We start from the raw sequence: 12,253 nt of genomic DNA, 5'->3' as shown, positions 1-12,253 counted from the left end.
ATCATACGCCACAACCTAACGGATCCACGTCTGGCCATTAATTTAAAACGTTTATCATGCAAATATATTTTTTTATTTATAATAAATATAATATTATAAAATTAGGTACCACGTTTTATTCAATTTATATTTAATCATACAAACATTTTCAAATATGAATATAAAATCAATATGAATACGCTATAGGTGTAGGTTCTCGATATTATTGGATTAATTTTGTTCTATCCAGGAAAAGGTTAAAAATATATTTTTTGTGTTTGGGGAGAGAGAAAAATGTCCCACTCCTCAGACCTGTCTCACGCGAATAGATACATAGTAAATTGTAGATAATATCAATATTATAGTAATACATTATTATATGACTCTATAATGTGACCTTATTTTAGAACGAACACGCTTAGTATAATACAAAAACTCGCATGCATAATATTATACGCGATCCGATGACAATATTTACATAATATTATATTATCATACCGCAAAGTACACTATATATCTACTCCGTACATTATATAAAATAGTGGTTGTATCACTTGACTTCGTCGGGGTAGAAACGAACAATTATAAAATAATGCGTTTTCTGTATTATGGTTTTAGCAGTGTACCGCAGCTCATTGTCATCGTGTTAGAGTAGTTCCTCCTTGGTTGACAAATCTGCGGTGTATTGGATATACAACGCTAGGTGTATTATTTTGGTTTAAGTGTAAAAACTTCACGAGCTAATCTGTTTAGGTGTGCCTCCGTCTGCGAAAATTAACAATTTTAATTTACAGCACTTGTTATTATTGTAAGTGTAGTAGCTTCTACGGCATGTACATAACGAACAAAAGTATAACGAAAAAATGTTAATCACCAACTACTAGACGTGATTTAAACTACTTTTTCGACTTTTTTGGTGTTTCTGAAAACATATTTTCTAAAACTCTTGTAAAAATTTATACAATCGTTTTTCTATATTTAAGCTATAGTGCTATACAACCATACAATATTGTCTTCTATATATATAATATATTATAAGGTATATAATATTATATAGGTAAATACTTTGGCAATAAATTTTCGACGTATTTAAATTTTGATATATGTTTTGTTTTTAATAGTTGAATTTATTTTTGAATTTTATTTTCATTAGTTATGATACTGCAATTTATTTTAATAATAAGCAGAGGCGTAGCCAGGATTTTTTATGGGGGCTAAATAATTTTAACGTAAGTTATTGAAAATCAAAAACAGCAACAAAACAAAAATACTGATAACATATTGACGTTGATTTTGCGTTAACGTATTTACTATTTTAAATAATTAAAATTTATAAGACAATTTCCATATTTAAATTTAAAAAGGGTGGGCAAATGAGTATCGCTCTGGTTTAAACTGTCTATGAATAACTTAAGAAAAGTCAAAATATTTTGAAAATTTAATCGCAAATAGATAACGCTAATATAGAGACTTGGTGAAAATTGCATGTATTTACAATGATTCGTTTTGGAGTTACAGCATAATAAAAAAATCGATTTTGTCAAAAACTAATTATGCGTAAAAATTCCCGTTTTTCCGTTACTTTTTTAGGATTTTTCCTTACGCTTTTGAAACTACTGGACATTTTTTACTTTTGACCCTTCCCCTCCCCCCAAAGTACCAACTGTATTAATTTTTCTTTTCGGAGAGGGGTTGAAGTCAAAAATCAAAGAATTATTTCTACTCCAAAACGTGATGACAGACACAAAAAAAAAAACATACATCATTGTAAAATCAATACATTCCTCACTCCATTTAGAATCTAATATTTAAAAATAATATAAAAATTACGGCCAATGGGGAGGTAACTCCTTTAGCCCCCCCCCCCTGTTGGCTACGCCACTGGTAATAGGTGTTGTTAACTAGTATTTCAACAGTGTTAATAATTTTATTTCAATCGGATCTATACAAATGTGCGATATACGTATATTGTAATAACATGGGCAAAATAAAAAAAAACTACGGACTCGATATATTGACGTATATCTTACTTTCACTCCGATGACATTAGTATGCAACGAATATAATACGGATTATAATTATACTACAGCCGTAGGTACTGTAGCTAAGGGACCCGAATCGATACCCAAACTGACCCGCTTCAATCGTCCATCGAAAGTATACACCGTCGTGTTATAATAAGTATATGTTATAGTGACCAATAATAATAATAATAATTCGATATTCGTCACCGCCGCCTCGCCGCCATAATTGATATCGTCATAAATAATGATTATAATATCGTAAACATCAACCGGATCGGACGCGGTGCCGCGCCATGAGCGGTCGACGCAACCGATTCGGTCGGCCCCACTCCCATCGCGCGCCGAACGCGATACGAGGCCCGCGATGTCCGACGGACGGCGTGCGAACTCGAACACGCCGTTCCGGTTCCGTCCTCGACAGTATAATAATAGTACGCAGTCGCGCGTCCCGTCTTTCGCGTCGTCCGGTGCGAACCGTTCGTCTTTTCGACTCGTGGAAACGAAAAATCCGCAAAACCATTGCCCGCTGCTGGCCGAGTTCACCGTAGATCGCGAGTGGTTTTCGATCGTCGTTTGGCCGGCGAAAAGTGCACCGCACGCGCGCTCGTACACGGTAGCCGCGCGGCCACCGAGCGGATATCGGACGGCAAACATGAACGGCGGCGGTGTCCGGCGGTGGTCCGCGACCGACTCGTCAAGCGGCGACGGGCGATCCGAAATTCGGCTGGACGACGGCTGTGGCGGCGGAAGTCGGTACCCTCACGCTTGGCTCAGGAACAACTGCCAGTGTCCGTCGTGCACGTCCGCCGAATCCGGTTTCCGGAAACAAGTGATCCGCGATTTTCGGTTCGACTCGGCGCCGGCCCGACTTCAAGTAAATCCGCTATATTCACGCCTACCCACCGGCCACTGGTGCCGTGTAATACCTCTGAATATACTATGTTATCGTACCGCAATCGTTTGATTATGATCGGCTATGCTACGTATAACATTATTTGCATAGGACATCCTTCGGAATAAATGAGAAAATATTACATGATATCTTACGACGTCACTGAACACCCTTCATTCCCCGCCTTAATTCCACAGCCGAATAACTTTAGTAATGTTCATTTTTATAATAGACACAAATATAATAATGATAATTTAATGATTTTAATTATTGTCGTCGAAATGTTTAGATCGATTTAAACAACCTGAGCGGAGACTATCTATCAGCCTATAATATTACTGAGTATATTTTCATATATTTATATTTTTTTCTTATCAATTTATAAAATATAGTCTAATAATTTTGAACATTTTATTGAGTATAGAAAATTATATTTTAAGAACCAATGAAAAATGTTAAGTTTTTAGTGTTAAAATTCTTTGTTATATTTAAAAAAAAACTATTATCGTTTGATAAGAATTCGTTTTTTACCCTTGGATATAAAAATTTGTCAATATTTAAACTTCAGATCCTCATAAAAAAATATTTTGAAATTTTACTCAATTTTTTTTTTAATAATAATTCTTATATTGTTGTATACAAAACATGCCAGGAACTCTTATTAAATACTCACTTTAGATATGAATATTAAAAACGAATGCATCTTAAACATATATTTTAACATTTAAGACGAGTTTCAACATCAAACGTTCATAACAAAATATTGAAAATGTACTCGTAACGTTTATGACGTATCGTTGGATCTTGTATAACATTTTCAAACATTTGACAGAACATGAATGAAAACTTTAGATATCTATACTTATACAACTCGAAAAGTTTCAAAATATAATTTAAACTATACCCTGTTTATAAATTATTTATATTCAATATACTTCGACACTTAGTCACCAATTTTTCTATAAGTGTTTGAAGTTTAATTTTTCCAAAATTCTTCACTCAAAATTATTTTTTAGTAAAACTTATGAAATTTTCCATCTTGAAAATGTAGTATAAAATTATTCAAATTGTTTTCTAACTGAATATAAAAAATCTAAAAATGCACACATTTTTTTATAGTTCTAATTTCGACAATATTTGATGCATAAAAACAAATAGAATAAATTTAGAGATTTTTGTGGTAATAATTCAAAAACTATATTCATAGGAAATTGAATCTTTTTATTACTGCATACATTTTTATTTACTATACATGGTTAATTTTTAAAATTATATATACTCATTTTAAGTTATTTAAACATATTTTACAACATAATATATATTTTAATATATATGCTCATGGTATAACACCGTTCTACATTACGTCTGTATTTACCTCTTAGGTTAATAATAAATTGTAACATTATATGAAAAAAAAATAATTAATACATAAATAATACATATTATTATGTACAATGTTTATTGACAAACATTTATTTATCCAACTATAATAAGAAAATAATGTTTTGTTAGCAATACAAATTTATAATAAAATATTCATAGAAATAAAATTGTACAGATGATGCTTCTTTTTTAATCATTAACTTTGAAATCTTTGGATTTGAATTGAGCAAATTGTAATATCCTAATACTCAAAAACGAAATTGAGAAATCGATAGGTTCTTATTATACAGGAGAATTACTTCCTCAATTATTTTTCCAGAAATTTAACTCTTAAATAAATAATTTAAAATTAAGAAATTTTTATTTTTAAATGAATACAAAGTAAACTAAATAAATTGAATGCGTATTATGAATATTCATACGGTAAATATTATACAACTATAACTAGTATAAGTGACCCATTTATATAATTTGACTACGTAGTGCTTAAATTAATTACATATTATAAAATTTTTAACATTATTTATAGTTGATACTAAATTATCGGACTCCTATATTGCCTATTAAGTAAATCATTCTAGATCAATGGCATGGTGTTAAGTTTCCATTCATTCAGTTTAGTTATTCAGTAATCTAATTATTTTAATGGGAGTTCTGGATTTTTTTCAATCATTTGCTATTCATTTTTTAATATTTTATAATTCTTTTCATTTGACTTAGGTTCGATAATAAATAACCGTCAAGCGTCAAATTTGATTACAATAGGAAGTGTTGATTTAAGGGTCACCCTTTTTTTGTACTCTGAACTATATAAACGAAAGTAGACCATTTCCGCATTACTTTACAAAATTCCTCTTGAACAAACATGTACAGTTAATACAGCAGCATTTATTAAACATCAATCTAATTTGTACTTTTGTTGAAGTAAATTAATTCACGACAGCTTTACGATTAATATTTTTGTTTTAAATACTAACTTTATACACATTTGTTATAAATGCAAAAATCCTAACATATCGAAATACATTTTGAAAAATATATATAACATTTTATATAAGATGAAAATATAAAAAGTCTTAATGTTAATTTATTGTTACTAAATAACAAATTATTAAAATGTATTGTTTCAATGTATTAGAATAACTATTTCAAATAATTTAATAAGTAGTATAAATATTTCAACAAATACGTTTATGAACGATTATTTGACAAGATGTTACTTAAATCGTTACTTTTATATAGGTACTCAATAAAAATCTAATGTTTTCATTACATATTTCAATATAATATTATATAAAAATTGTTTTTCTTTCTTTGAACCTATTTTTTATTTATGTTTTTAAAATATTTAGTCGGATCTATGGAAACAACGAAGGTTTACAAGATTTAATAACAAGCCATGAGTATGACAACAAAAATACATAACTTACAAAAATGTTATGCTATAATTAGTATGATACTCCAAATGTTGTTCGTTAAACTATTATGGCTAGTAATTGTTATGATATTATCAATTATCAAAAGATAGTCAAGAATTTTAAAAAGATTGATCGATATTTTGTTGTTAACTTAATAGCCTATTTTTATAGGATGATTTTTGTGTAAATTATCAATAAGGTTAAAGTAAAGTTTTTTAGTTAAGATTTTCCAATAATTATTATTTATCACTTTTGTTATTTTTATGACACAGATTTGCTAATATGTATTAATATAAATATGTCTGTGGCTTACAAAGTTACAAACTACAATAATATAATGGTCATTGATTAATTATTGCTGTTCTGATTACACTAATTATTTAGTTTAAATTAGTTCAATATACAATTAATTAAAGTATAAACAATTAGAAGCTTAAAATATATAAAAGTTGTAATTAAAAATCAGCCATTAAGTATATAATATGGAAATTAAATGGAAAATAACTGTAGGGGATTGAAAATTTGAGAACCAATTATAATGTATGGTGAAGTTTAACGAATTTATTTCTGTTGAAGTTAAGATTACGTGTACAAAGTACAATTATATATAAAAAGGCTAATTAAATAATAATTAAGCAATTCATTTAAAATGATATTTAAATACTTTTTATTACAGTTATTATTACTATAATTATTTCATAACTTTAGAAGTATTATTCGAATTGTAATAACAAAATCCGATAAAATAATAGCACATAATCAACGCGGTTCGGGACTTACTGCACTCAAAATTACAAAAAGTGGGCACTTAAATATATATATATATATATATATATAATTAAAAATATGAACTAAAAATAAAAAAAACACTTAAAAAATAATTAACAAAAAGGATTTATTGGATATGAAAAATAATTTTGTCATTATTATTATACTTTTAAATATTACGAGTTTTATTATTATTGTTATTATTATACATTTAAAAAATCAAATTTCTTAAAAATTGGTTTTTGGATGTTCTGAAAAAAAAATATATGTATATATAATATTCATAAATATTTACTAAACAATCGTTATTCTTATTACAATTTTTACCTCTGTGATCGCATTAAGCTATTATATAGTTTTAAATGTTTTCAAACAGAAAAGCTCTCTTATTAGGATTATCCAACTCTGATAACTACATTGTTTTTGATTGTTTCAAAATGCTTTTGTTGATTATTTATAGATCACTGTAATATGCAACATCTATATGATAAACAGCTACACAATTAGTATTACTATGCACAAAATTTTTTAATTAAGTGTTCAACATTTTAATTAATACATTTTGAACAATAATATAATCCTTAAATTGTTGAAAATCGTTGAATATGCGTCAATATACCAAACTATTTAAAAATATGCAAAAACCTCTAAAATATGCAAAAATAAGCAAAATAAAATTATTGTATACTTGAATTCTCTGTACTATAAAACGTATTTGTATATCACTCTCCGAGTGATTCACTCTGCTATGTTAAACTACACCTATAATCGATATGCAAATGCTATAGTGTCGAACCCTGATAATCAATCATTGAAATAAAAATTAATAGAAAAGATTCGTTTTTATTTAATTTTTACTTCACGTGGATTTATTAAAATGTCTGCCAAGTGATATCAGATATATCTTTCGGTATATTATATTATTTTTACTTTTAAGCTATTGATTTACTAATTGAACTCTGTTTGTATTTTAGTTTTCGTTTTTTGGATTAACCATCATATCCTATGGCAGCAATAATAGAATCATCAAGTTACAAAGTTCCAACAAGATAAAATTAGGTTTAAACAGTATTATGCCAACTGATAAAAGTGTAAAGCGTAGATTTTAATAATACTTAAATTGTTTTTTATTAATTAATTTTCTATTAAGTATTAAGCGTTTCGTTGGTCATTTACACATCGAACAGCATTATTATTCTTATTATTCGAATATCCCCTTCAAGTGTTACTCACTTCCCGCTGTTACCGTAACCAGCCCCTGATCCTCCACATGCCCCATAGTAATATTACAAATTATTATTATTATGCATACTACATATATATATATATATATATGTACTATATACTACTCTCCTAAACTACCAATCATTCAAAGGTACACAGTAATATTAAACACTAATATATTATTATTATCATCGTTCTGTCATCAATACGTAAATAGAATTATTATATTACTGTGTACTACTTCACTACAGACGGTAAAAATCCAAAGGTAATGTAAGGTAGGGCATAGTGAATGAAAAGTAAAGTATATTGCGTGCTGGCCACTTTAAAACAATTTTATAAGCTAACAGTAGTTTTATAATAGATTCTTATGTGCACATATCCTCCTGATACTTCATTATTTCGTTCAAGTAGTCTATTCTATAAATTTTAACGCCAAGATTGGATCTTCTGGAGTATGTGTATATTGTAATCATACCTAAATAGAAATCATAAAAGGAATTCAGAACCGAAAACTTACTGGAACTCTTGTTTAATTTTTTTTAGAAAAATATACCAATTTTATATAAATTCCATTTGTACGATTTTTTTATTTATAAAAAAAAGGATTTTAATTCCACCAACATTAAATTCAATTATAGCCATTTTCCATCAATTACCAAACAACAAATATTTGCGATATTTCTCCTTTATCAAACTAAGAGATCGTCTCATATCAAGTTTAAAATTACCTATATAGTTTTCATATTTTATTTAAAAGTTTTGTTTTATATATTTTTATATAACTATGAGTATTAAAATCAATAAATATTAAAAACCATTATGATAAAATATAATCAATTATAATTACATTTTTTTAGAAAAATTTGAAACTATAATAATTTAAAATGAAAAAAGCTGTCAAGTGAGTATAGCTTTGTCGCTCTAGTATAAATTAGGTGTTGAGTAGTTCACGGTAATGTACATGTTAATAAGTATATATAATTACATAATGGATTATGAGTGAAAACGGTCTTTCAGTCTAGGTATTGTATTATATTATAATAATAAATTAAAACAAAAATGTCCATATAATAAAAAAAATATATTATTTATATTACATTTTTAACGATTAGTTGTTTATGATGTGTTATGATATATTATTATTGTTATCAAAAATTATTAACTATAACTTATAATTCAATAGAGTTATGACGGACGTAAATAGATTTATAATTTGTGATAAAAATAGCTTAAAAGTTAATCTAATTATTTTTAAAATATTCGTTAGTTATATTTAGTAAAGCATATGCTCAATTATTCGTTTTAACTAAAAAACAAAATCAATTTTATCAAAAACTGGTTTTGCGTAAAAATTCTAGTTTTTATTTGGTTTTTCTCAACGCTTTTGAAAAATATTGTGAATTTTTACTTTTTTATCCCAAGTACCGACCATATTTACATTCCTATAAGATAATTTATGCTGCGGCTTAAAATTGAAGCATTTTTATTGTTCTAAAAGGTGATAACACACAAAAATAAAAAAGACAACACCACACATCATATCAATATATAAAAACAATACATTCATCGCTCCACTCAGAATCTAATAGAACATAGACGTTTCGCATATCAATCCATGTTATAATATACAAGGGACGCCGTATTGGTTAAATGAGAAGTAGGCAAGTGAAGAATGAACAATTCTTATAAATTATTATACTATCAGCTCGAGCGTAATGTTCGCATACAATTGACAATATTTCTATAAAAAACAGCGAAAAAAACGTTTCTAATGTTAGTTACAAAATATATAAAATACGCAAATAATTAAACGGCAACTAATGACACCGTGATAACGATAACAGAGGTATGCCGATATGATGGAAACTGGCAGAAGATGGCGCGTAACAATGTGGAGAATTCAAAATAAAGTGGTGAATATTATTGATGACTACAAAACCACCGAAATGGGTGTGGTAAGGAGTTGACTAGTTGAGTGCACACGCGACCAATAGATAACAACAATATTATACTGTATAATTATTATTATTTGAATCTATACAAAGAGGTAATAGTTCGTGGATACGAGACCATACATAAAGCCATAGTGACGTGCTGACGTCTCGTGCATACGACGTTTGACACAAACTGGTCTTGTATATGGATATATAATATATGTCAGTTGACCGTTGTTGGCCGAGAAAATAAGTGATCGGCGGCCGGCAACTATGTATAGCGTATATGTATACTTAAACATATACAGTTTAATCACAATGACGCATTTATGGAATAATAGAGATCATGAGATCACTTTTGAATTATATTATTGAATATTAGTGCTATTATGGTATAATAAATAAACTTAAAAATACGAATCAAATTCTAATAAATGTATGTTATTTTTTCATGTTACTTATATTTTATCATTTACACAACAAACAAAAAAGTCAACATTATTGAGATTTAAATTTAATTATAAATTCAATAAAAAAAAATGTATTTCAATAATTGAATTTTTTAGTTACTACACCGTTAAATGAATACTTGATTTAAAGAAAATAAATATTAACAGTTAATATTTACAAATACTCAGATATGAGTCCCGCCCTTGATTTTTAACAAGCACAAACGTCAATTTCACTGGTATTATTTTTAATAAAATTCATTTTTATAATTTTTATTTTTAGTTGCTAAGATTTAAGTTAAAATTGAATTTTATTATAATGTATTACACATTTTACTTCCAGCATTAATAACACGACACCTTCAGTGTTTCAAACTATCATTTCTATTGTTTGAAAGAATGATTTTTAATCCTCATGGTGAAAATCATGATAGTAAATTTGGCGTTCAATTTTGATATAGCGTATAAGGCATAATGACATTTCCTCGACTATAGTTATATTTATTATAATGACTTATAACCTAACTTAATCTTATCATGGTTGAAAAACAATTTTTAAGTTTGTTATTACTTAATTAGTTATTACGTACTATTATATCAACGGTGTATAATATTCTATCGCATATATAGTGCATAAAAAATTTGCTAACGTATGATTTTTTTTTTTAAAATAATATATTTATATGTTATGAATTTGATCCTAAAATCAGATACCTAAAAATGTACAAGAGATTAAATTTATAAGTACTCTTGAAACCAATACCAATAACTATGTCTCTGGAAGTACAAATTTTATCAGTGTTTATACAAAGTATAACTGTATTCTATAATTTCTTTCATACTTAGATTTCCATTACTGATTTTAATAACATGTTCTAATCGACACGATAAAAACCTAGATTACTATAACTTCTACAACAGGCATATTATGTTGCATTAAGAACTGTAACCACCATAAACCTGAAACCGAAAAAAGAACTAAGATCCCAGACACAGTTAACACAGTTATTATGAATCGCACGCGGAGAATAAAAAACAACCGACCTAACCTTATTAGTAAGCCAAAATTTTGTTAAAAATAAAAACAAAATGTTTCCCGTCGGAAAAGGCTCGATAAAACTGTACGGCGTGATAATACAATCGTTATACTTCATTATATAGTTCACCGCAGATCCCTCTTACACACAAAACCGTATACGTGCCAACTCAATAACGATTATTATTTTATCACTATTATAATAATATAATAACATCATAGCGGTTTGCACTGTAATAATACAGTTGACGCGAGTGCAGTCTAGCGATTATGTATTCAAATACCAGCGGCCCTAAGCGCCATAATATTGTGCAACGCGCGTTACAATAAATGCGTATATGTATTTTTCACCAAACATAACACCATACAATGTGCTCAGAGTTTCGAAAATAAAACCACGGTATTATGTAATATCCGAAAACATAATAATTATGCGCCTCTACTATACTAATAATAATAATAATAATAATATGTCTATCGCAACCAGTGCTTGTACAAACGGTAGGTGTATAATAGGTACATCAGTGAAATAACGTTACACGAATTCAATGCCTCCCATTGTGTAGGACTTATTACTGTATATGCATTTCCGGGGTAATACGATTGATTTAAAATATAAAAAATCGAAATATTCGCTGCGCGGTATATAGTTGATTTTTAGTTAATCTCGTCAATGAGTATATAACAATAAATGAATGAGTTCAATTTCAATTTCAATGATTGCGTACGAAAAACGATTCTTAATGGAAACGAAGTAGATATATATTCCCAAAAATAATTTACAAGTTGTATTACTGTTAGTAATTTATCTATCTATTTTTTGTGATGTGGTAAGTTACGAGATTGTCAATATTATTATAGTATTATATGACATAATACCTATTATTATTAAATTATAAGTCAATACTGATTTGATGAAAACGCTAAGTACATATTTTCTTTATACTTTTTAATCAAGACAAAATAACCAAATATAATTAGCCGAAGTAAAACGTTGCGTAAGTATTTTAGTTTTCTGTAAATTGTGTTTAGTTATTCGGCATTTTTTCAAGTAAATAATAATGTTTTATTTTTTTATTTAATTACAAAAATACATGTAACTTTTAGTACGATCGATAAATCCATCAAAAATTTCCTCAATTA

The 12,253-nt window shown here is 27.8% G+C and overlaps 1 protein-coding gene across 1 annotated transcript in view; it reads left to right on the top strand.

The window, feature by feature from the left end:
• The first annotated feature begins 2,410 nt into the window (after positions 1-2,410).
• Positions 2,411-12,253, top strand: part of LOC113556599 (gamma-butyrobetaine dioxygenase-like) — a 31,316-nt gene continuing 21,473 nt past the window's right edge. The window contains exon 1 of the mRNA XM_026961645.2: positions 2,411-2,877. Coding sequence (XP_026817446.1) covers positions 2,656-2,877 — 222 coding nt within the window. The 5' untranslated portion in view covers positions 2,411-2,655. The remainder of the gene's footprint in view (positions 2,878-12,253) is intronic.

This window comes from Rhopalosiphum maidis, chromosome 3 (genome assembly GCF_003676215.2).
Source record: "Rhopalosiphum maidis isolate BTI-1 chromosome 3, ASM367621v3, whole genome shotgun sequence".
In the NCBI taxonomy this organism is placed as follows: Eukaryota; Metazoa; Arthropoda; class Insecta; order Hemiptera; family Aphididae; genus Rhopalosiphum; species Rhopalosiphum maidis.
The sequence above is the reverse complement of the archived record's forward strand: the minus strand, read 5'-3'. Positions and strand labels throughout refer to the sequence as shown.